Source organism: Mauremys mutica, chromosome 11, assembly GCF_020497125.1.
Source record: "Mauremys mutica isolate MM-2020 ecotype Southern chromosome 11, ASM2049712v1, whole genome shotgun sequence".
NCBI lineage: Eukaryota > Metazoa > Chordata > Testudines > Geoemydidae > Mauremys > Mauremys mutica.
The window spans coordinates 9,187,368-9,214,370 of record NC_059082.1 but is presented as its reverse complement, the minus strand read 5'-3'; the positions used below and the strand labels follow the sequence as shown (position 1 = coordinate 9,214,370).

Here is a 27,003-nt window from a genome sequence, read left to right as displayed (position 1 = left end):
TACTGATCAGGTGAGAACTTTAGAGAGAGTAGACATGAGGTTCCAAAATATATTTTGCATCTCTCAATACCATCCACTGGTTGGCCTGAAAAAACTGTGAAGGGAGCGGTTATGAAAAACTTCAAACCAGGCTTCCTTCTTTAGGGCATAGTCCAAGTATATTTTGTATTCAATCTGCCTCCGTGACTTTACCTTAGGTTCATAGACACAGAAAGTCTGTTCATTATCAAAAGACAAACTCAATAGCTATAACAATCAAATTAGTAAATATGGAGATAGTCTCTTTTCTACCTTATTCATTCCTTCCCTGTTCCAGTAATGCTGCTAAAAAGTTAGGTAAAACAGCCATGTTTGCATTCTTGGTACTGTCATGTACAGGTCATGCCAGGCACAGTTGAAATTTTAAGCTGTACAATGGTGCCATCTTGTGGTAATACTAAATAAAACACTGGCACAGAACCAGATTTAATGTATACTAACTGTGACAACTCTGGCCATAGAAGTAATGCACGGAAAATGGTTTATAGCTCCAAATTTCTTGGTATCCTGTTCAAACTTTACAGTGCATGCTCATCATTAGGACAACTGAGGATCTGTGTTATAAAGACACTGTGGGTACCACAACTTAGCTCACACTACCCCAGTAGGATGGAGGACTGTAGTCTGGAAAGCAGTGATTCTGAAAAGGATGTAATGGTCCTGAGGAATAACCAGCTGATCATGAGCTTCCAGTGCAATACCATAGCTAAGAGGGATAAAGTAACCCTTGGATGTATAAACAAGGGAATATCAAGGAGGAGTGGGATTGCCTCAGTCTACGGCATTAGTGAGACCATTTCTGGAACAGTGTGTCCATTTCTAGTGCCAACCCTTTGAAAAGGATATTGAAAACTTGAAAGGGTTCAGAAAAGAGCTACAAGTGATTTGAGGTCCGGAAAACCTGCCTTCCAGTGACAGACCTAAGATGCTCCATTTATTTCGCTTATCAAAGAGAAAGGGAAAAGGTGACTGGATGACAGGCTGTGAGTACCTACATGGAGAGAAGAAATCTGATAGTGCAGGGTTCTAATCTAGCCAAAAAGGCATAACATGATCCATCACTGGAAGCTGAGGCTAGATAAACTCAAACTGGAAATAAAGTGAAGGCAATTAACCATTAGAGCAATTTACCTTGGAATATGGTGCATTCTCCATCACTTTAAGGCCTCAAATCAAGACTGGATGTCTTTCTAAAAGACATGCTCTATTTCAACCAGAAGTTATGGGCTCTATGCAGAAATCACCAGGCAGATGTCTCTGGCCTGTGTTATGCAGGAGGTCAGACTAGATGATCATAGTGGTCTTCTCTGGCTTTAGAATCTATGATCTACATCTCAGATCCTTGATTCTGTTGGCATCCACCATGGGTATCTACCTAGATGACTCTGCTAATGCATATTTCAGAGGTTAACGGTTTTATTTCTGGGTGAATTTTTAGCCCCAACGTTCATAAGGACTTTCAGGAGGCAAATCCAGGGCAAATTTCACCTCAGATCTGCCCTCACACACATGGCCCTTTCTCTCCTCTCTCCCCAAAGCAGAATCACTAATTGTGTTGTGATGATGAAGATGTGGACACCATTGGGGTAGTCTAGTGGCCAAGATGAACATCAAAAGGTTTGGATGCTTAAACCAACTTCCAACCACTACCAAAGTGTTCTATCTCTAAACCATTCAGCTCTCCCTCATACAAAATGTTTTATTCCTGAGTGAAAGGTAAAGTTTGTGCTGGATGTTCTAAGAGGAAAGGTTTTTTTGCCTTAAAGGCACTGAGATGGGACACAGAAGATGCGGGTTCTGTTTCTGCCACAGAAAGCATGTGTGACTTCACGTAACCTCTCTGTGCCACAATTCAATAGCTGTAAAATAGAGATACTATTCCCCTACCTTTTTGAACTGTTGTGAGGATAAATCCATTACCGCATATGATGTGCTCAGACACTACAGTAATGAGTACTGTACAAAACCTATAAATAAACAAAAATTAGTTCAGTCCCATTGCTAGTTGAGATTATCAAACTCTTTGCATTTGTGATTGACAACAGAGCTCAACAAATGGGTCCAAAAATGAAAGACTGGCACATTAACCTAATAATTAATATATGGAGATATACCTATCTCATAGAACTGGAAGGGACGCTGAAAGGTCATTGAGTCCAGCCCCCTGCCTTCACTAGCAGGACCAAGTACTGATTTTGCCCCAGATCCCTAAGTAGCCCCCTCAAGGATTGAACTCACAACCCTGGGTTTAGTAGGCCAATGCTCAAACCTCTGAGCTATCCCTCCCCATTAGAATAATACAATAACAGGGTTGGAAGGGACCTCAGGAGATCATCTAGTCCATCCCCTGGTTCAAAGCAGGGCTAATCCCCAGACAGATTTTTACCCCTGAGCCCTAAATGGCCCCCTCAAGGATTGAACTCACAAGCCTGGGTTTAGCAGGCCAGTGCTCAAACCACTGAGCTATCCCTCCACCAATGCAGCACCTAAGGCTTTTATACAAAAACAGTTAAGACTAGCCAAGCATCAGTTGCAGGTCTGAACTTCTAAATGCATCAGATACCTTAATGCACACAAAAGAGGTTAGTACTCAGACTGGGACATCCTTTAAGTCAGATGTCCTAAAAAGACTCCTTCTATAGTAGGTTCCACAGCTCCTGTATTAGATATATTATTTATTGAGAGAGAGAGAGAGCACACACATGATGTGAGGGGGAGGAAGCCTACTTCCTTATGTAGCATTTGTCATTGAGACAAATGCAGCCTGCAGCATGGCACCTTTGGTTCTGCTAACTTAGAACACCAGCTGCGATGCTCTATTGGGTGTAAATAATGGGCTAGTTTCCAGCTTCCTTTGTTTTCAATGTTGGCGTTTGGTCTCCTTCATTTGATGGGAAGGACAGATGAGCCAAAAATGGGACCTCCTTAAATCACACAATCAGGAGGGGAATTGTTACCTGTGGTTAGCTGGCATTTTGTCTGTGGTTAGAGAAACTGCAGTGAGTTTACTAGTTTTGGGGCACTTGCTGGTCTGTCAACACGCAGAGAACTCTGTCCCATCAGAGTTGAACCTTGGCTCACCTTTAGGATACGCCCATTATCTCGTTATGCATTTCTCCTGAAAGGTGTATTACTTGGAAAGTAAAGGGCTTGATCAGCAGAAGCAGAGAAAGAAAATCCTTTCACAATGGAAAAAAAGCCATCAAGGTACAACAGCTAGGAAACCAGTATGCGGATCATTGGGAGCCAAAGAGGGAGAACAGAAATTCAACCTGGATATACTGACAACTTGATGTTTCCTGTTTGACTGCAAGAGCTCCTAGGTATGGAATTAATTTCACCAAATTAGATGTCTCCCCACTCCACATATACTATATTGTCCATCCCTTTTATTCCAACTTGACAAGTTCAAATAGGGCTCACCTGGTTTTATTTAAATATATTTAAGTTGGCAGATACAATTAAGGCGAACCTAGGATCCACTCAGTGTGCTGGAACAATTCTGATCTGCTACAATGAGATTTAGAATACAGACTACCACATGCAAACATAGCTGTCATAGTGGACTAAAATGAAACATGGGATCAGCTGTCACGAAGATTACAGCTGCCTTTATTTTCTATTTTGCCTTGGGCCAGCTATCATCCAACAGTTGATACAATGTTTTATAAAAGATGCCAGATGTACCCTACTTAGGTACAGAGAAACAAAGATGCTATGGATAAGGGCACTGTTTCCCAAGCGAATCCCCATTTCATACACTCATTGCACTGGGCCAGCCTATCCTCTACAGATCAGCCACATATGGATGGGCCAATCTTACTCTCTAAGATAGGCTAGCTTTGTCAGGGGTTGCTAATCATGTCTGCGTCAGAATTATGGCTGGTTCAGTGATCAATATTTCACCTCTCATGGCAAAATTAATATAATTTCCTATTACAGCACCAGTAGATAACTCCGTCTTTTGTAGAAGATGTCCAGAAAAGGTTGATTTCAATGGGACTGAAGCGCATTGAATTGATCAAGGGATCGATGTAAATACATGCTTAAGTGATATGTTAAATCAGGGTCCATGAGTGAAATCCACTCTTCCCTACACAAAACCAGTGTCAGGGCTTCATGTGGGGACCTATGGAGGGTGTGAAAGGGAAAGAATTCACCCCTGTCATCTGTGGACATGGTTCAGGGCAGCCCCCTCTATGAATTCTGCATCAGTCCATGGACTGGAATAGATTCCTCTGCCCCTTCCATGACCCCTATGTGGGGACTGTAGGCAACTGGATCTGAGTATGTGTGGACTCAGACCATACCCCAGCTCACCACTGCTCCCCTTGCCTCTTGAGGATAGTTCAGAGCCCCCCCTCCATGGCACCCAGGGATCCCAGAAGCACAGACAGCCATGGGCAGGCCTCTCTGCATTGGGGTAAATTTTACCCTCAGAGAAGATTAGATCCATGACAACTGCTGAAAACCTTTAAGTGTCCAACCTTAAATGCAACATCCACTGTGGTGACATGGAACCTGGTGCACCCATTTGGTGCTGCAGTGGAGGCTGGTTGTAAAGGTAGAATTAAGCACAGCCTTGCATTGATTTATGTATTATAAATACAGCGTTCCCGATACATCAGTAAGTCAAGCTAGAACAACACCCCCCACACTGACTTAACCTTGCGAGGGAGGGGCTGAAAGGTGTGGGGGGGAGGTTCTTAACCACACTGTAACTTGTGCAAGCTGGCGAGACACATCATCAATATATTTTCTTTTATTGTAAAGCATTAGGAATTGGTCCACATGAAATACAATACATGAGATAAGCAATTCACACAAAGTTCCTGCAACTGTGCCTTAAATTATATACACAATGTGATCTAAGGCCTGGTCTACACTAAGAAGGGAGTTCGAATTAGGGTACGCAAATTCAGCTACGTGAATAGCGTAGCTGAATTCGAAGTACCCTAATTCGAACAACTCACCCGTCCAGACGCGGCGGGGTCGAACTCCGCGGCTCCCCCGTCGACTCCGCCAACTCCTTCTGCCGAGGTGGAGTACCGGAGTCGACCGCGGCGCTTCCGGAGTTCGAACTATCGCGTCTAGATCAGACGCGATAGTTCGAACTCCAAAAAGTCGAACTCTCCGCGTCGAACCAGCAGGTAAGTGTAGACGTACCCTCAGTGTCTAAACTTAAAGGCAATGTATGGCCTGTAGCTTTCTCTCTGTAACAAACTTCTGCATTAATGTAGACCATGCGGGTTTTTTGTCCCCATCCCCCCTGTCCACTTTGTAGCTTAAGGCAGATTTTTCTGCCGGAAAAGCTCAGCTGAAAGAATTTCCAGATCAACTGTTCTTTTTGAAAGGGAGGTTACAGAGCCGTCATTCTGATACCAACCTGTGTTGCGGTATCTCCCTTGCATAATACAGGATGTTGTTTCCATAGAAATATCTTCTCACATCAGTATCTACAAGTCACCTAATTACTCCTTTCTAGACATCTCACGCGATCCATTAAAATCTTTCCAAACCAGGGAAATAACTAGGCTCGACTACTATTTAATTTCTTGGAAGGAAGCAAAAGAAAAGAACAATTAAAAGAACAATCATTTATTTTTATTTTTTTAAAGATTCAGAATATTTGCCTTGCAAAACCCTTGTAACTAATCTGGAGAAATCTCAGTGTGGTTAGAGATTCTGATTATTTTCGCTAACTATTTTAGCCTTTTATGATTACACAGTGGATTTGTTTCTTGAGTGAGGCAATTAAGGCATCATTCGGAGATGCTTAGTAGTCTTGTCTTCAGGCAGACCCATAGTGCTTGCTCTTTTCCTAGATCCCTTACATTGCTGCGTATCAGCTGTACCTTGACTAAAGTCCTCCTCCTTGGGAACTTGGAGGTGTAACGTCCTTGCTTCTCCTGCTGTGTTATCTTTGTCGTCTCTGGCTTCTTGTGGCACTTTCCTAATATCAGGAATGCATTCGCCTCCCTGAAATTAGAACCGAGACACAAGGATCATCCTGGTGTTATGAAAGGTACATACATACATACAGTGTAAAAGCTATGATGTGACCCTAATCCGAGACACCCTACAAAGCAAAAGGAACCCCAAAACATAGCCATTGTGTTTGTATATAATAGATTCCTGATGCTCTGCATAAGTAGTTCGAACAGTCTGCATTAACAACAAACTGATTAAGTTCAAGTAACCGTTGGGTGGCAACCTAAAGGGGAGAAGTAAACACAATAACCATGGTGCTTAATTTTACTCTGTTTTGTTTCTGCCCCCTCCTTATTTATTATTTGACGAGCTTCATTATTTTGATTTGTTTCCTTGATTTGTTTTAGTGTTTATGGAGAATTGGTCCATTCAAATTGCCACGATTGTTTTAGGCCACGATCCTGCACTGAAGTGTGTGGGGACAGACTCCCACTTGAAGCAATTAAAAAGAGGGCATTCTAATTGCAAAGTGCTAAGCAACCTCGATACAGGCGTTGTAACCACTCCTCCACCTACTGTGTATGCAGGTCAGTTCAGAAAGCCACTGCAGAGCTGCTATTTGAGCATTCCAGCTCTGTTATAGTTCATAGATCTCAGTGAGGAGCGAAGTAAAAACTTTCACACCTTTCACCCCCAGAGCAATTACAGATTAGCCATATAAATCAATGGCCCAGTGATAGAAGAGCATCCATGGTTATCTGTGTCACTCTCCTATTTAGGCCCCCTAACTCACTAAGTAGGGACAACATGTTTATGAAAAAGTGGATCATAAAATGACAAATTAATCACTGTACCTCATTCATCTGGCCTGCATCTAAGCGTCTGGGTTCATCATCCTGAGCTCTCTCTACCTGACAGCCTCCTTCCTCCTCTGAAGCAGTCTGATGAACTGTGTTTTCTGAGGGCAAGATCGTAATGAAAGAATGTTGGCACAACTTCCGTAGCAAGTTTATTAAAAAAAATAAAAAATACCTACAAGATGCTGTCCTAGTACAATTTCAATCCCTCTCCTCCCATTGTGACAATTAACTACCCAGCCCAGTAACAAAAAAGAACCTTGTGCAATGGGTGGCAATGCCACAAAATAAAAATGCATAGGTTTGGTCAGAAGAGCCCCATTTTCTGACAGCCGCATACACCTGAAATATTTGCAGGTCCATTTATCTGAATGTGCAAAAAACCCACACCTGGCATTTTCACACACAAAATTTTCTGTGGGTAAATATCACATCCTCTACCTGCAAACAGATGCATCTGCTAGTGCTGTAGATGCAATTTGAACCATTAGCCCTCTGTTTCCACACCCGCACTTCTTGCCAGGTATAAATTACATCTGAAAAAGTTTTTAATTATATTTGGCATTTCTGAGCCTCCACTATCTTACATAAAGGGTCCTGATATGCAACAACAGCATGTCAGGCTAATTTGGGGGTGACTCTAAACTTGCATCCTTTCTGATTATTTCAGAATAATTGTAATGGTTGAGACTGAAGCACGGTGTTTAGTATTTCCAATGCCCAACAAATTAGCTCTGACTGAATCTGATTTTATGACTATTAATTGGGGTAAAATGAGTGCGGAAAGACCAGAAAAATAAATTATTAACACTGCCCTTAAGCTGTCACGATCCTATTCCCAGACAGCGTTAAAATCTCAGAACGTTCCTCCATTGTCATGTGAATGGCTGCACTAAAATGTCATTGAAAACCTTTCTAGCCTTAGGTTGAAAGTTTGTTCCGCTAAATGGAAACCATTTCTCAGAGAGTTCACTGGCCTGTAAGTTGCCCTTTAGACAATAAAAGGTACTTTTCATGATTCCCATAAAGCCTGCAAAGCAGTTATTTCCCACTGAATCTGCTTTTCTTTTCACTTGCAGTGATGCTGGAGCCATATTGGTCCCAGGATATTAGAGAGACAAGGTGAGGGAGGTTCTATCTTTTATTGGACTTCTGTTGGTGAGCCGAGGGAGACAAGCTTTGGAGCTTACACAGAACTCTTCATTAGGATCTGGACCAATAAAAGACAGTACCTCTCCCACCTTATCTTTTCGCACTCACTTTCTATTTGTAGACCTTACATACTTTCACTCAATTACTCTAGAACTGCTCATTTCAGAGCTTGATTGGTTCAGCAACTAGGACCCTGCCTGCATATTCATCTTACATTTATTTTCACATTTCAGCCAGCCTCTGTAGGCAAATGCTACTGCTTCTCTGTTACTGGAACTATTTGATATAATTTAACCTTGGCTGATTTTTCAACAAAAATTAAATTCAAGTGAATATTTCCAGTTCCATGTACCATGCACCAAAGAGCTTTCTTTTTATAGCTACACACTGATAAAAATTCAACCATGTTGAAAAGAAGATATCCATCTAAGTCTCCCTCTCACACATATCTACAGATGTGTGCATACCCAAGCCCACGTACCATTTCTGGTGTACAGAGTGCTGTAGTTCATCCGTGCTGCCACCAGATGCAGCTCTATATCCTTGCAAAATTCAAAGTCTGATCTCAGGTTTGTGGGAACCTTTCCGGAACACATATTGCTGTAAAGGCCCTACAACATTATATGACAAGAATTTATTCCCGACTCTCTGAAAAACTACATAGTATGCAGGAGAAGAGCTTCAGAGTTAACGCTATTAAATAGCTTTCTTCTACAGTGCCTAGTGGTGTGGAAAGGGGGCAGAAGGGTTGTTCAAGAAGTCCAGAACAGGATGGGAAGCTCATTAATCTTGCTGGCTGTTGTAATATGTACCAATATTACTTGGTGATGCTGAGCTATATTGGCATGTGCTGGTGGGATGCAGCAAAGGGGGAAGGGGACACAGAAGAAATAGATCTGAAAGACAGTCACCTCCTCAAATACGCCTATGAGATCCAAGCAAACATCTGTGTGTAGAGTTGGGTAAGGGAACACCTCAAGAGCTCCATTCTATGACATATCATTCGCCTCACTTTTCTCCTGCGAAAGTATAGTGCTGGTTACAGAGGTTCCAATTCCAGTCTCCCTTAGCAGGGATAGAGTCTGGGGAACCATGGAACAGGGGAGCAGATCTTCCTGTAGAGGAGATGGATATGGTGCACCTGAGCTAGGAGGAGCTGCTGCTTTTCCTACTACTAGCAGAAAGTAAGTTCTTCTGCTGCTACCTCACCAGCCAAGAGGGGGAGCACTGTGGGATCAGCACTTCTTCCAAGCTCAGTGAGACTTGGGGAAGCTGTCCCTCTCCTGGTAGTAGGTACTATCTGTCCCATGCTCCCCTTTACATTAACTCCTGTAACATGTAATATACCATGCACTGGGAGATACACACACACACACACACACACAGATGTTATACATAATACAAATATATATGTATATCTAATACATGTATTACAAACACCTTATTGTTTTAAACACTCCATTTCTATGATAGTTTGAAGTTCCACTGAAGATGGTAAAGTTAAAGTCAACTCAGCATATTCACCCTCTAGGAAAGGGATCGCTGATGAGCTGTGAGCCATAAGCTGAGTAAAATATGCTTTTTAAAAAGATTCTAACTATTTGTTACCAAGCTAATTTGCTTCTGCCATTTTCCACTATGGAGATCACATTGCATCTCAGAAGTTATAAAAGGAGGACATATATGTGTTTTATACTCTTTCTCTGCAGCCTCCACAAATATAAGTATCTCCCCGCACCTGCAAAACTGCCCAAGGCAGCTCTTGGGTCTTATTCAGATTTTTACTGACTCCCTTTTAGGTGCGGTCTCATTGAACAGTTTGTGAAGGCCAAAAAAAAGAAGAGGAAGTGATCATCCTCCCATGAGCCGGTGTCTGTCTGCTCATCTGAATTTACCCCACTCAGGTACAAACTGAACTGAGTGTGACTGATTACAGGAAACAGCAACACCCGTTCTTGTTAGCTTAAAATTTAAAACTAAAGAGGAGCATGGAAGACCATTGCACTGTGACGGTATTGGAGGAACCCAGACTGGGGCAAAATCCTGTCCAAACTCTCTGATGGGGTCTGGTGATGAGAGGAAATGCAGTGGCTAAGCTGAGGGTCCCCATGCCATCCTGCTTGTATAGGGCAGAACATATCAGGGAAAGCATGGGGGCAATTTCCTCTCAGCACTCTCTTTTGCTCACCCTGAAAGGAACAAGCCCTTCCTTAGGACCTGCTGCTGACTGTAGTAAGTGTATGGGCAGACTAGGGACCTGATGTACTCCCAAGCCATCTGAACACATGACCTTAGGTGCATTAGCGAGATCCTCCTATGAGCTCTTAAGAAAACACCATGAGCGTTTCCTACTCTGTTGCTGCCTGGGTGTTATTGTGGGGAAGGATAGGTAGGGGAGGAGAAGAAACTTGGACAAAGTAGAATTTTGCCCTTTATGAGGAACTTTGAATCCTACCGCTGCACCCCATGGAGTGGATGTCTATGTTCTCCATGGATTGGATTAGTATCAAAGAGTGGCATTGGCAGCATATTTTAATGAAGCTAATCATGTTGTCCCTAAATCCTACAAGTCCCTTTTCTTATTATACAAACCAACCAACTCATCTCTACGACGCAAATATGGTGCTAACCTCATTGGGCTACTTGCTGCCCTGGTGTAATGCACTGCAATGGGAGTTCCATCCTCTTACGCCAGGGCTGCATTTTGTCAGGAGCCCTAGGAGTCTCTGTAATTTGATTTCATTACTTCAGAATCTCTAATCCTGGCCCTGTTTACCAGATATTTTGGTCCTCTCTTGAGGATTACCAAGTACTGTGCTGTACAGTAAGGAACACAGATTTTTCCCCCCCCCCAACTGAACACAAAAGGAGGCAGAACCTTCAAGTTTGTGTCATGGAATGGCACGAAAATGGACTCTGAACGGCAAATTCAGTAACTCACATCCCCGTGGCTCTAGAAATGTTTTCTATTTGCCTTTAAATGAACCTGTGCATTTTGGTTTTTTACATACTAGAGCTGAGATACCCGCTTTGGGGTCTAATCGTAGACTTTTTGCACACATACCACCCACCCCGATAGCTGAGAGGTACCTATCATTTCTGAGTCAGATAAAAAGACATTGTGCTGAAGCACTTGCTTAGCACTTTCTCCGTGTGCTGCCAATGAGAGGAAGCAGCATTTTGTCATCATTAAGGAAGCGTAGCTTTTAACTGTGAAGTTTAAATAACTGAACATGACAAGGAGAAAGCCGCACTATTTGTAACTCACTTTCTGAAAGGGCGGGTTCCAGCTGAATCTTTAACCAGATACTAACACGCTGGCTCCAGTCCCCTGGTGCTTCCACCTCCCACAGTCGATTCTGCTCCTCTGGATGGGTCTGCAAGAATTTCTGGCAAACTGAACAGGAAAATCAAGTGCGGGGAGTGGAGCGGGGAGAGAGAAGGGGAAGCATTAGTGAATTAAGTGTCAGCTGGTGGCACCAAGCATGAGCCCTCAGGATGTTCTCTCAGAGACCTATTTTCTCTTACAGGTGTTGTATTTGGCTGTTTTCTCTCTCTTCCCACCGTTCATTCTCTCTCTCTCTGCTAAGCCTCTTGCACAGCACCCAATGCCATGGGGTCAGAGTACAGTGACAGCAAAATATTCAGTTCATGGCTTTATTGCTCCTTTTTAGACCTGTACAACACAGAGTGGGAATATTATATAAGAAATGCTGGTGAGAACTGCTCACATTTAGTGGAAGGATATTTAGAGGGCACTGGGTTGCAGTCCTCAGTCTAATACAGAAGAATTTCCATTTACTTCAGTAAGGCGAGGATTTCACTCTTGGTATTTAATATTTATGTTTGCAGTGAGATCCAGAGATCCCACTCAGGATCAGGGATCAATTGTGCTAGGACTCTACAAACACAAGCAAAGACGCAGTCCTATCCCTGAACCTTAGCCCCAAACCTACCAGAGATGAAAAACTAACTCTTAGGATGTACCACTAGTATTTATAAACAAATCTCAAAATGCAGCATGTATAAACTGTACAATGCATGCCAGTAGGGAAACTGTTTTTGTTGGGTGAAGAAAAATAACGGTATCTGTATTACTTCTTCCTGTATTAAGAGGGCACAGTATCCTAGATAGAGCTGGGGGAGGAGGGAGAGATTTGAATGTATAATATACATAACTATCTATGCCAGGGGTCGGCAACCTTTGGCACGTGGCTGGGCTTGGCCAGTTTGTTTACCTGCCATGCCTGCAGGTTCGACCGATCATGGCTACTACTGCCTGCGGTTCGTGGCTCCATGCCAACAGGGGCGGCGGGAAGCGGCACAGGCCGAGGGATGTGCTGGCCGCCGCTCCCATTGGCCTGGGACAGCAAACAGCGGCCAGTGGGAGCCGCGATCGGCCAAACCTGCAGATGGGAAGGTAAACAAACCGGCCCAGCCCGTCAGGGTGTTTACCCTGGCGAGCCACATGCCAAAGGTTGCCGACCCCGATCTATGCGTTAGTTGTACATGGTGTATACATTTCAGACAAACAGAACCGTGTACAACTATGTGTGTTGAGGAACAGAGACAGACTAGAGGGAATAAAGGTTTTATTGGCATTAATTAGGGATGACTGTAAAAGTCATGAGTGGGTAACACAGACATCCCAAACAAGTTGCAGTAAGGCCCACTATGTCACACCACATCATCGTGTATTTGGTTTATGCCACATATTTAACAAAGAAATATTTTATATATGTTTTAGAGATTTTAAAAATTATTTTATTGTTAGGACTATTTTATGTAAGCTTTCACCTGAAACTCCAGGCTTGCTTGCGTTACCACGAATCCAACTGTACAGGCCACTAAGTGAAAATTATAATTAATTTTAAAAATATATTGTGGCTGTTCAAAAGCAGCTCAGAGATTTGGAATGAAAGCAGTAGTACTGACAAGTCGGATTAGAGGGCACGGTTCAGATGTGGTGCCTGACAAATGCAATTTATCACAAAAAGTATCAGGACCACAGATGTGGCACGTGTGTGGTGTGTACATATGGACATCCACACAATTTCTTCTTTTTCTTTCCTGTCAAACAACAAGTTGATAATTCATTCTTGGATTACAAAGCCATTATTCCATTTCTTGGAGATAATTATATAAGAGTATAAATACCAAACTACCATTCTAAGTTTCTATCACTCAATATCTTATAAGAACACAGGATTTCCTCCCCACAGGAAGCTCCATGTGTTACTAGGAAGACTGCACACCAAGGACATTATCTTTGTGTTCATTCCAATGCATTGAACTCTCCTGCAGCCAAGAAGCCTCTTCCAATATTTTTATGAAATGCATAAATTATGCATGACCTTTTACCTAATGTTTCCACATCAAGTGTTTTACCTTGGTACATGTCAGCAGAAATAGGGCAGCTGATCCCCAAGGCATCTTCGGTCACAAAAGATTGACAGAAATCATGCAGAATTTTCATCCCTAGGCCGCACCGTCTGTACTTTTTCCGGACAAATACAGTATCCAGAACTGGAAGCAGGTAGCATTGACTGGTGTTAACATCACATAGGCTTCCTGGGAGTACACAGTAAAATAGCTCACTCTCCAAGACAACAAATAGTAATAATTGTGGTAGGAGGGGCTCATTAATTCTATTTTACACAGAAGGGAAGTGGGTTTAGCATTCTACAAAGAAAAAAGTTTGAATTCAGACCAAGGTGGTGTTGGGTAGAAGCCTAGGAAATGCCAAGGTCAGGGAGACATTTTAGACTCAGGTTTATGTTTCATTGCCAACAAAGCGAAGCCCCAGCACAAAGATGGAGACGGATACCATACTAACGAAGGGCCTGCGTGCTGCTGAGGCCAAAACAGTGACTCAAGCCTAGCGTCCTGCCTACTGGACCAAAGCACTTCTCAGTAAAACTGTCAGAAAGTATTAGAGCGTGCCCCAGCACTTCAAACCTTTACTCTGCAGTCATCACCCAGGCTAAACACCCTCTGTCGTCAAGAGGAGATATGGTTGAGTACAGCAATGCAGAGTCCAAAACTACTGTTCATATCAATTAACTAAGGGCCTCACTCTGCAAGAATTACATGAGTAACTCTTTGTATATCATGCACATAAGTTCAAAATGCCATAAGAAATCGAACCCAAAAGAATAAGAAACATAAGCATTCAATCATGTTGAGATCAATCTGTTATCTAGCTACTTTGTAGGATAAAAGCACTACAAATGTCTCCTCCTGATTGATTTGTATTTAATCATTTATGAAATGCCCACTGCTGTAGTGCCTGGGCTCATACAGATTAAATACAACTGAAAATCCATAGAATCATACAAATTAGAGGCCTTTTAGTAGGTCTGCTTGACAATTTTCCATCAAACCTTTCTCCTTTGCCCCCCGCCCCAGAAATAAATGAGTTTTTTATAAACCAACATTTTCATGACAGCATCTGCTTTTCTGTTTTTTTTCTTTTTCTGTCAGAAAACTGAAAAGTTTTTAGTTTTTGATGAAAAGTCAAAATATTTTGTGGAAAATTTCTATGAAAACAAAACATTTTCGTTTAAATTTTGCATGAGAGGGAAAAAACATTTTCTTGCCAGCTTTCCCTGTTAATCTAGTCCCTCTCACAGTTAGTTTGTTCGCTACTATACATTTACTAGTGTAACATCCAACCTCATTTTAAATGTCTCAAGTCATGAATCTTCTGACACTTCTCTTGGGAGTCTCCTTCACAGCGTAATAGAACTAATTGTCAGGAGACTTTTCCTGATATTCAAACTCAGCTTCCCTTCTTTCAGTGTGACTCCTTTCTTCTAGTCATCTGCTTGTTATCTTAAATAAGGGCCTGCTTCTGCTCCTGTTGATTTCAACTGGAGTTTTGCCACTAGGTCTGACTTGAATTGCTCTCCTTCCTTGGACTCCAAATTCAGCAAGACACATGTGCTTAAATCAGAATAAAGTCAATGAGACTTGAGGAAGTGCTTGACTTCTCAAGTGCTTTATTGAATACAGACCGTTTGTTTCGGTGTTTACAAATATTTGTAACACGTCCTAGTAGTTATCCTTTCTTCTTAGGCCAATCCCTCCATCTCTCTAATTTTTTTTTTGGCTGTTCTCTGAAGTTCATTCAGTTTGTTCCATTAAGTTAATCAAAATTTTCCTGGGAATGAAGTGCCCAGAAATTAATGCAATTATTCACATGCAGTTGTACATTAAATCAAACTGACCACAATAGGTTGTATAAACAACTCCCCTCCCTGTACCACCACAACCAGCCATAAATAATCCAGCCATGGTCTATAATCAAGGCAAGACCAAAAATATACATCTCAGATCGCACTCTGAACACTGGCAGTTTCAGCATGACAAAGTGACTTTAATGCTTCCATAGTGAGACTTTTGTTTTTAATGGTGAGCATGCCCTATGTAATGTACATGCATCTATTGGCCAGAATGTCAGACCTCCTCAAGTATATGTGATTATGTCAGCCCTGCCCTGCAAAATATATATTACTAACTGCCAGCCAATAGAAGCAGCAGCAGAGAGAGGGTAAGATGGGGTCCCACTGGGGCCACCCCTCTCACCAGCAGCCCCCTGGAGCCAGAACTTGCAGGGGAGACACACACACACACCGGGAAATGAGGACTCGGATGGTGCCTATCTCCAACATGTGGCCTAGGGGGAAGCTGCAGAGGAGCTACCCAGACACTCCAGCCAGAAGGTGCTGCTGCAGAAGCAGTCAAAGCAGGGGCCTGCCAACATTCAGAGAACTTTCTATGGTTTTGACTTGACTTTCTCTGTCCTGGGATGCTCAGCTGTTGGTCCAACCTTTCCCCTCCTTCTCAGTCTCTTCACCTCCGCTTCACTCCAAATCTGCCCCTCAATAAGCTCTTCTCCCCTGCCCTGACGCTCTCACCTCTCTTCCCTTCAATGTCCCCTCTCCTTTCACTTTTCTTTCCATGGAGCTCATCCCCTCTTAAATCCACTCCCAAAAAATCGTGGCACTAATACGGCATTTGCTACTTGTGTGTTCTACCTCTTCCCCCAGCTTGTATCTGTCCTGTCTCTAGACTGTAAACCCTTCAAGGCAGAGACTGTCTAATACTCGGTGTCTGCATGGTGCCTTGCACAGTGAGGCCCACCCTTGGTTGGTCATTAAGCACTACCATAATAATAACTGCTAAGAAAACCCCTCCTTTAGCTGGGAGACAGCTGTGATTTTGGAACAGAAAGTCCTAGGTTCTTGGCCTAATCCTGCACGTGGGTGGTTTAACTGGCAATCATGAAGCATGCAGCATCCCCCTTTTTTCTCCTCCAGTCACAAGGACAGTCCAAGCACTCAAACATTCCAGAATCCTGTTCTCTGTCTGAAGCACTACAATGGCAGCAGTTTTAGGTGGTTTCAGTTCCCCTTTCCTACTCAAAAGAACAGAGCAGATAGGCACAGCTAAGAAAAGTCTGATTCACCTATGTGAGCCAAGGACCTGAGCACACCCTCGTCTTATTGCGGGCTGGCAGCCCACCAGAGATGTTAGACTCTGGCAGTGTTTGTTCTGGGCAGCTGACAAACTTTTCATCACAAAGTCTACAGCTTCTTCAAATATCATAGGATCAGTTTCAGGCCCTTTGTGACGAAGTGGGGGGGTTTCTTGGGGTTTTCTGTGTTTTCCAGTGGTTTGCATGCACAGGGGGTGGGACTCAATGTCCCTGGGTGTTACTGGTTTAACGAGGTGAGGGGAGAGGGAGTTTGTTGTTACAGAGGACCGGAGAGGGACTCGAGACCCCAGCCGAGGGCCTGGAGGACGGAGACCCCGGTGATTGGTGACCCAGAGACCCAGCTCAGGAGACACAGCCGGTTCTGGCCAGTGGGAGGACAATGGGCTGCAGAGAGAGGACCCCAGTGACCTGACCAGCCGGTTCCAGCCAGAGAAGGGCTGAAAGGAGAGGAGACCCAGGCCTTCCTGTTTACAACCCTGTTTACCTGGAGAGAAGACAATGGACAGAGGCGGGGCTTTGGGATATCAGAGGCCCAGCTGGGAAGCAGGGGGGCTTGGGGAAGCAGGCAGAGCCCACCTGGCTGCAGGGGGACTGGGATGTGCTGTTATTGTGAGAGGCCTGGCCTGAGGCCCTGAGAGTTTCCTGTGCTGTGTTCAACTCTCAATAAACCCTTCTGTCTTATGCTGGCTGAGAGTCACTCCGGTCTAGAGAACAGGGGGCATCAACCCCTTCAGGGGTGAGGAGGCCCAGGGGGTCCAGAGCGTGTGGACTCCCTGAGGGGGCCGACGGCGAGAAACAGGTGTGCTATGACTCAGAGAGGTGCGGCTTCAGGAGGTGGAGGGGCCTGACCCTGAGAGAGAGTGGACCCCCGAGAAGGGCTATCTCACTGAAAGGGGCACCCCCACGGACCGCACGGGGCCAAGAGTGGGCACAATCTGTGAGTCCGTGATACCCTTCAACCCTGATATTGTCCCTCAGAGAGATTCTTGGCATCTCACATTATTTCTTTCTTACAAATCCCTGAAATCAGACTGAGAGACTCATGTGCAGCCATCCTAATGGACAGGAGCTGGCTGATCAATTTCTGCGCTCTTAATTTTGTGCCTAAGGAAGACAGACATTTGTAAAGTCTAAGGTTATCATAAATAGACTAATCATGAAGCCACTTTCTCCTTTTACCCCTGAGCAAATACATGAGAAGAAGCCACCACCCATAGACTTTGGGGAGAAGTGAATTTTACCCCTAGGGTCCTTTCTAATAGTGGAGCAGGTTCCTAATAAGTATTGGTGGCCTTGAGTTGAGGTTCCTGTGCCCCCTTTTTTCATTGCTCAGCCATATAAAAGCCTGAGTCTTGGGGTGAGGGAAGAGACAAAGGAAATTAGGGCATTGGCAGGGGAGATGGAAGTATTTATGCAGTCTGCCCTTTCAAAGCCTTTGATCTGTTTGGTTAGGTCATGAGTGCCAAATGACCAACTTATGAGCCAGCACAATGGTAAACAGCAATTACCAGGGCAGGAAAGCAGGCAGCCATTAGCATTCCCAAGCATCCACAAACCAGGGAAAACCCAACCCTGTCCCCACATCTAAAGGGCCCAAACAAAACAAGGTTGTTCATACTGACTGCATCCCTGCTGAACAAGTTGGCTTTGCACACACAAGTTCAGACAGGCCTTCTGCAGGGTCCATGCTTGTGTAAAGGGTGGGGAATATTTCTGCTGAACAGAACCCAATGTCAACCCATTGTGCGATGTGAAAAGGGGAGCAAAGGTTCTGGCTTCAATAAAATTAAATGAACACATGTCTTGGCTGGTATGTGTTCTTTTTATTTTATTAAAGCCAGAACCTTCAAACTCGTTCAAATATGCCCATTACAAATATTATTGCTAGAAAAGAGTGGGGAAGGGGAACAATTATCCCAAAACAAACTTTTTGTTAGGTGTCAAGCAGGTTAACTTTCTGTTCTGATCTCATTTTATGTATAGCAAATGTATGTGATCAATGGAAAACATATATAGTATCCCTGTAGGGATCTAATTCAAGGGGGAAATATCTAAAAAAACAAGTCTACAGAGGCTTGTGTGAAAAAGTCTGAAATGGACTTCATCCCACCATATGGGCAAGCACTTCTGGTGTCTGATTCAAATTAAATAAAGCCTATCATCCCTTTTGAAGAACTTCAGTCAAATTACTACTAAGCGCTTTTACCATTTTTACAAATATTAACTAATCAGTCCTCATAACAGCCCATTAAGTTGCCATTAGATCAATTTAGCTAATGGGAAAACAAGGGCAGAGACAGTACCTACATCTCCAATTTTATCTATCTATTGTCAGTGGTTCCCAAAATGTGGTTCACAGAGCTCTTGCTGGGGTTCTGTGGGGAGCCAGTGGGAAATGCTGCTGGTTCGACTCCACGTTTCACAGCTCTCTTTCTCTCACCCCCAGTATATGTTTTTTTACAATTGGTTTGATGGCTGCATTGCTAAGCTGCCCTCCTCAAGCCTCATACCATGGAGATCCCAGAGGAAGAGAAAGATACTTAAGATTATCAGCTCTTCAGTACAGTGACCATCTTTTTGTTCTGCACTTAGCACAATTGTTACCACAATACAAATACTAAACAACAACAACAAAAGCTAAAGGAACTTCTCTACCTGTAGTTAACCCAAAGACTAAAACACTTTTTGTGTCTTTCTGCATCAACTGTTCTTTGCATTATAATAATAATAAAAATTATCTAGCTCATTAGTAGATCTGAAAACACTTTACAAACAAAGTCAGTAGCATTATTCCCATTTTACATATGGGGAAACTGAGGCACAGAGCAGTGCCGTGACTTGCCCAAAGTCACAGAGCACACCAGCGGCAGAGCTGGGAATAGAATCCAGGTCTCCTGAGTCTAGTCCAGTGTTCTGTCCACTAAGCCATATTGCCTCCTCATGAATCTTTTATGCTCTCCCAATTATTTTACGCTCAAGTGAAGGCAGTAAGCTCCATCTTTAACAATTACGAAATCTAAGCAAACTGAAAACATTTCAAAGAATTATATGGGTCAAGTATTACAGTTATTAATCCATTTAAAAAACAGGTTTTTAACAAGTGTAGAGCATACCATGAAAATCCCAAAAGAAAAATGACAAAGAAACAAGCCGCTTTGGTTCTCAGCACCAAAGTGGCTCCATGGGAAGATATTTGTTTGGTCTCCTGCAAAATATTCCGTTATGGTTGCCATCTGCAGGCAGTTTCAGTGACAGAATTTAGAGAACAGGAAACGATGTTCTTTTCTATTTTTTAAGTATGGTTTGAACTCCTTAACTGCTGGTATGGAGAGCAGAGTTTTGAAGTTACTGACATAAACCAAACTGGAGGCGTTTGTCCTGGTGTAATGCCAACAGACCCCGGTCATTGTCGGCCGCAGGATCAAACCGGCACCTCTGGCTCTGGAGCTTAGTGTATGACCCTCTACCGCATGAGCCAAAAGGCAACTGGCTCTTAACTCAGGCTGTAAAGCAGACTCATTTAACTCTCTCTAAGTGGTCTCTAGATGGGCCACAACACCACACCCACAATGACACACAACAAAGTCTCTCATCAACATACATTAATGCCTTATTACATGTCCCGTCAATCGCCAGAGTACCAGTGATAAATGCCACATGCCTTCCACTAAACAGAAATAGGCACACACCGGTTGGTGAGCTGTACAGTTGTGAATATAATAAGTCTAATGCTCATAAAAGATGATAGGTTCAAGGTCTTGGAAAATAAAGTCTTGTGTTTATCCATTCAACAGGTGTAGCATGGTCAGTATCAGTAGACATTTCCTCACATTGCCTTGCCAATATGTCTCAAGCTTGACCTGAAGGAACTGTCTCTAGGAGCAACATAGGTGTTCAGTCCCCCTTCCCTTTCTCATGAGACTATCAAAAGAGATCCCAATAAGTGCTAGCTGTGATGTGCATGTATCTCTATTAAGAACAGGACTATTACCAAACTCAGGCCACTTAGGAGTTGGTGGACAGGAACGACTTTCAGACATCTCCAGCCTGAGCTAAACTTGACTCAGTGACTTCCATGTGAAAATCTGCCTCGGACAAAGACATGCTGTAACTAAATCTGTAGCGAAGACAGGAAGAGACTCCACCCATCTATATATCCAGCCACCCAGACTTGTGCTTTTAACTGTCCATCCCCTACAAATGTAGTTCTGCCGTATTTAGCTCCACTGAACCATGGTTTCTGATCTTGTCATACTGTAGCTAATGGAAAGTTCACAGAAGAGACACACAGAGAGATGAGTACAGAATGAGCAGTAGAGTCTAAATTACTCAGCGGAGGGCGAAGAGCAGTGGATAAGTTGTTGTAGAGAGTGGAAATGCAGTTGGGATCACGTGGCAGGAGATCTGGCAATATGAAATTTCTTACACAGAGAAAACTTGATATATAATGTACACTACTCAGGGCAGCAACAGAAGAAACTCGCACCATTTAAATAGTATTAAAAAGGAATTCAAACTTTTTGAGGAATACCACTTTCAAAGAAGCAGGCAGAACTAGCTGAACTTGTTTGGGCTTCATAAATCCAGAGTCCCTTCCTAGGTGGTTTATTGTAAGAGACAGAGTATCAGATCAACAGGAGCATGTTTAGTATGACACAATTACAGAACCTCAGAGAGCGAGATTGCACAATGCACACAGCAAGCGAGCTTTACGTGATGAGCAAAGAGGGAAGTGAACAATCACAGTTTCAAGCTTCCCCAAAAGAGCTTGGAAAACTATTAGTAATTATGACATGGACCAAATACAAACAAATGCTGCTGCCAAAGACAAAAACACTGGCAACAAGATCCAGATGCTGACAAGTCTGGACTTTAAGCATTTGCATTTAGTGTGAACCAAAATGTGACTCCCAGTTTACCCGGAAACAGGTTCAGGTTGTCTGATATTCCACCCACAACAGTCTACTCTGAAAACTTATTTTACTGAAGCATGAATCATTACAAACCAAATGTCTCTCTCCGAAAGCTTTGCTCCAAAATATTTATGGACTTAAAAGGGAAATGTACAGTTGTAACTGAAGTGTTTGCAAATTATAAAACAGCTCAACACAGTGTATTCATAGACATAGCCAGGATTCTTTAATCATCGCCTGAGATGTGATTCACCACTAATAGCATACAGAAGAGCCAACTACACCTCAGAGTGGGGAGGGAGGGCAGAACTTCTCCTAGTGCTTCATCCCTTGGAAGGGCTACCAGGGGAGGGCAACTTTAATCTATTGTCTGAAATCCACAGCAAGCCTGATTCCCCATCTCCCCCAGAGCCTTCGCCTCCCACTTTTGGGACCGTGCTGATTGATGGCCTTGAAGCAACCCAATTCACCTCCAAAAAGAGGTTCCATCACCAATTTCTCTGTACCTATTTTGCAACTTCATTTGAGCACCAAAGCCCAGTTTTAGTGTCGGTGCACTTTAACTTGGGACCAGTAACTGACCCAGAGACACATTCCACTGCAAATGTGGAGTCATTCCAGCGAGATGTTCTCCACACTGTTCTCTTCTGGCACCAATTTAGCCACTGTTGTGGCTTACCGTGGTACAAATATCTGCAGTGTAGATATCTTGAAATCAATGCAATGGGTCTGGACTTATATCAGACTTATCAGTTCATAGATTTTTTTCAGCCCAAAAAGGACTGTCTGATCTAATCTAACATCCTGTCTACCAGAGGCAATTAAATTTCACCCAGTTACTGAGCCTAATAACTTGTGTTTGACTAAAGACTATCTTCCAGAGAGGCATCCAGTCTTGATCTGAAGACATTCAGAGATATAGAATCCACCACTTCCCTTGGTACTTTGTTCCAATGGTTTAAAATCTGTGCCTAATATGAATTTGTTTAGCTTTAACTTCCAGCCATTGTTTTTTGTTATACCTCTCTCACCTAGATTAAAGATCCCTTTAACCATTAGTACCCAAGTATTTTCTCCCCGTGAAGGTACTTCTACCCTGTGATCAAGTCCCATCTTGATCTTCATTTTGTTAAACTAAACAGAGCTTTTAAGTTCCTCACTGTATGGCATTTTTTGCTGCCCTTGACTCATTTTTGTGGTTCTTTTCCCCATCCACCACAAGGGAGCAAGGGAGATTTAAGTTAAATATCATAGAAAATGTTCTAACTATCAGGGTAGTTACACTCTGGAATAAACTTCCAAAGGAGGTTGTGGAGTCTTACGAACAGGTTAGACTAACACCTGTCAGACATAATCTAGGTTTACTTGGCCCTGCCTCAGAGCAGGGGGCTGGATTTGACGACTTCCTGAAGTCCCTTCCAACCCTACTTTTCTCTGATTCTGTTTTCAACTTCCTTTTTAGAATATGAACACCAGAACTGGCTAACGTATTCTGACCTCCCTACTTCGGGTCTCCATCTCCTCAGGGAGGCTCTGACAGGCAGCAGCCTCTCTCAGCACTGTAGCAGGGTGAAGCCTCTTAGGGACTTGGAGGCCTGAGGTTAGCCAACCCTGATTATTAAATAGGCACACCTGGGTTGGATCAGGTAATTCCCCATAAAAGGCAGCAGGTAGCTTCAGTGAAAGGGGAAGCTCAGGAGATTACTGGAAGTAAGAAAGGCTACTGCTGCTGCTGCAGAGATGACCCTGATACAAAGGGGTTTGGCAGCCAAAGCCAGAAACCTGAGGCCAGCCAGATACGGCTTGGGTGTGGTCTGCAAAAGCAGGAAAGCCAGGAAGGAGGAGGAATTGGAGACTGCTGGAATTTGAAGGGGTGCAGCTTTCCAAACAGTCCAGATCACACAGTGTAACCTAGAATAGAATTTGGTCCCATTGTGTTTTAATGGAAGTAATAGGAATGGCATTCAAATTCTACGAGGGTTAGTTTCTCTGATTCATTCTCTACAATGGTATGCAGGTGATGTCTATCTAAACATGAAAATGGAAGCATAGGATTATTTACATTGGGGGGGACTACATTTTTGGCAATATAGAACTGATGGGAATGTTTCTCTGAAATGACCTTACCTTTTATTTTGACTGTGTAAAAGGCAACAGCATCTCCATTCCTCCAGAATATTTTGGCAGACTCCTTGGCGGAATGAGATACAAAGAATGTATCATTAGCTGAACTCCTTTCTAACATTCCAAAAATAATGGAGTTGAGAACAAAGAGGACAATCCTTTCTCCAGATGTTTGGACCTTAGAGAAAAAATAAACAGACAAAAGAAAAATGAAGAGACTTCAGGGATTTTGCCTTCAAAAGAAAGTTTTGTTTTTGTTTTTTTGTTTTGTTTTTTTAAGAGGGTGGTGAATGCGTCCCACTCATTTGGGGTAAAAATGCCTCGTAAACCAGTTCAAATCATAGAAAGGTAGGGCTCGAAGGGACATCAAGAAGTCATCAAGTCCAGCCCCGTGTTGAGGCAAGACCAAGTAAATCAGTCCAACCAGTTCTTAAAAACCTCCAATGATGGGGATTCCACAACCTCGCTTGGAAACGTATTCCATAGCTTAACTACCCTTATAGTAGAGTTTTCCTAATAGCTAACCTAACGCTCCCTTGCTTAAGATTAAATCCATTACTTCTTGTTCCACCTTCAGTGGCCATGGAGAATAACTGATCACCACCCCCCCTTCACAACAGCCCTTAATGTATCTGAAGACTGTTATTAGGTTTCCCCCCCCCCCCCCCGTCTTCCTTTCCCGAGACTAAAGATGGTATAAGAGAAATAATAATAATTGCCCTTAGATATCACCCTCCATTTATAAAGCTTGCCAATGCACCTGCGGAGTACACTTTCACAGATGGGGAAACTGAGGCACAGGGCGGTGACGTGATTAGCCCATGGTCACAGTGAACCAGTGGCTTAGCTGGATATAGAACTGGAGTGTCCTGGACTATCCACACTCAAAAGTGTACTAAAAGGAGAATACCTATGCTACCCTGTCTCTATTGACCGAAATGTGTGGGTATTGCATGTCACAGTAAACAACATATACCTGAGACAAAATTACTCAAAACATGTTAAAAGGGATCAAGGAGCCAAAATACTTTTTTCATGCTCCACTTCTACAGAAGAAGCTTAAGAAACAGCTGCGTAGAGCCAGTGCTGCTGTCCAAAAGCCTACCTGCAGATTGGGGGATGGGTTTACTCCCCAAACCTCCCCCCTTAGTTCCCTATGCAAAACCTGTTAAATCAGGCTGCCTATGGGGAGGGCTGAATTAAACCCTGCATGATTGAAAATGTCATAGAATCAGGGAAAGAATGCACAGGAAAGGAGCCAGGAAGCACCCATCTGGGAGATGGAGGGGTAGGTGGGAAACGTGAATAAAGAAAGACAAACTTGTTTGCCACATGGCAATGCAAATCCTACATACACTAAGCAACTGACTTCTTCGCAGTTGTGACTAGATTAAATTAAAAGTCAGTAATATCTCTCCATCTATTCTCCCAAAACAAGATTGTTGCATCAGACCAAGGGTATTTATTTGCAGAGAGAATAAAATAAAAAATCCACCATTAAATAAGAACAGCTCAATAAATTAAATGCAATCTAAAAAACATATAAGGCAGAAACCTTTGTAAATGGCCAGATAAGATACTGTGCCAAAGGGTAAGAAGACTGATCTTCACAACAGATGGTCAATCAAGCAACACTACTGTGTAGGGTTATTGTTAATGCAATAATTCAGTTTATTTTTACCTGCTAAAGGGGGCAACCTCAAAAATAATGGAGAGAGAGAGAGAATGACCAACAGATGAATCATGAATAGGACATAGAAAATTAATATTAATTCAGGAAGTGGGGGTGGCACTGTGCAGTAGGGAGACCAAAACCAGGCCAGAGGAGTATACAGTATAAAGCACAAAAGATATATAATATGATGAAAGACAAATCCAAACACACAGAGCAATATATGGTCACCACAGCTGGAACGCTCCACAATAAAGGCAATTGTCTGTACCTGTATAAGCCCTTCTCTAGAGGAATCAGCTGTCTTCACTATATCTTCAATGGGCCACCAGGACTGGTTAAGGTAAATTGCCAAAACTAAAAGAAGAAACGGGGACACATTAATTCAAAATAGCTGCTGCAAAGACCACTGTCAAGCAAATTCACTGGTAAGAGTAAAAGGAAGTTCAACATTTGGAAAGCTGGTTGCCCGAAGTTAGCTACCTACATAAAAGTGGCCTGATTTTTCAGCAGGAAACCGAACACGGGTTTCAAATCTAGGCGAGAGCCCTAACCACTAGATCATCGTTAAGGCTGCGAGTTTGTCACGGAAATCATGGAAGTCGGGGATTCTGCGACTTTCCATGACCTCTGTGACTTCTGCAGCAGCTGGCACGCCTAGCTCAAGGCAGTGTGCCAGTCGCACTGGCCATTGCTGGGGCAGTCTTGGGCCCCCTCTGCCCTCCCTCCACCCTCAGCAGCAAAGTTTGGGTGTGGGAGGGGGCAGAGGACTGGGGCACCGGGTGGGGTGAGGCAGACTCTGGGTGGTGCTTACCTGGGGGACCCCCCAGAAATGGCAACATCCCCCTTGCTCAGCTGCTAGGCAGAGGCATGGCCAGGCAGTTCTGCACACTATCTCTGCCCAGGACACCGCCCCTGCAGCTCCCATTGGCTGGGAACCACAGCCAATGGGAGCTGCAGGGGCGGTGCCTGCAGGCAGCTGCAGCATGCAGAGCTGCCTGGCCACACCTCCACCTAGGATGGAACTGAGCAAGGGGGGATGTCGCCACTTCCGGGGAGCCCCCAAGGTAAGCACTGCCCAGAGCCTGCCTCATCCCATCCAGTGCCCCAATCGTCTGCCCCCTCCCCACACCCAAACTGAGTTGTCTGCTGCTGCTGGGGGCGGGGAGGGGAAGACGCAGAGCCAGGTAAGGAGCGTGCCGGCCCTGCCAACCCTGCCCCACCAATGGGGGTTCCAGGCCACGCACCACCACCCATGCCCCCCCAGGACCTGGGCTGCCCTCCCCCAGCACCTGCGGGGCCCTCAGGCAGCCCTCTCCCCAAGTTTTAGTCATGGGTATTAAGTAAAAGTCATGGACAGGTCCTGGGGCCATGAATTTTTGTTTACTGCCCATGATCAGTCCGTGACTTTTAACTAAAAGTACCCGTGACTAAAACGTAACCTTAATCATCGTGTCCCTCTCTAAACCATCCTACCAGGGACAAGCACCAGGGAGCGAAGAACCATCTACCCAACCAAGGACAAATTTACAGACAAGCAAGTGAAAAGGCTTTAATCGGAGTGTCATCATTTACCTGTTTTAGCCCCAGGTTAGACAAATGTTTCTAATGTACATAGGTTAGTTTCCCTTTTTTGCTTCAAGCTTTACTAGCTCCCAGTGGGCTTTGAGTCCAGGGTTATTGCTTAGTTAACCTATATTTTGAATAAATTATTAAGGTACATGCCAAAACGTGTTACACTTTGTGCCTTGAGTTTAACAAGAAAGGACCAACTGCAGTTGCCTGTGTATACCACCAGATCCAATTAATTAAATA

The 27,003-nt window shown here is 43.6% G+C and overlaps 1 protein-coding gene across 1 annotated transcript in view; it reads right to left on the bottom strand.

Moving 5' to 3' along the window:
• Window positions 1-5,094: 5,094 nt before the first annotated feature.
• Window positions 5,095-27,003, bottom strand: part of LOC123343577 (protein FAM169B-like) — a 47,889-nt gene continuing 25,980 nt past the window's right edge. The window contains exons 4-9 of the mRNA XM_044978732.1: window positions 25,460-25,545; window positions 23,520-23,694; window positions 13,368-13,550; window positions 11,248-11,376; window positions 6,825-6,928; window positions 5,095-6,018 (exon numbers count right to left, since the gene is read on the bottom strand). Of these exons, the coding sequence (XP_044834667.1) occupies window positions 5,794-6,018; window positions 6,825-6,928; window positions 11,248-11,376; window positions 13,368-13,550; window positions 23,520-23,694; window positions 25,460-25,545 (902 nt within the window). The 3' untranslated portion in view covers window positions 5,095-5,793. The remainder of the gene's footprint in view (window positions 6,019-6,824; window positions 6,929-11,247; window positions 11,377-13,367; window positions 13,551-23,519; window positions 23,695-25,459; window positions 25,546-27,003) is intronic.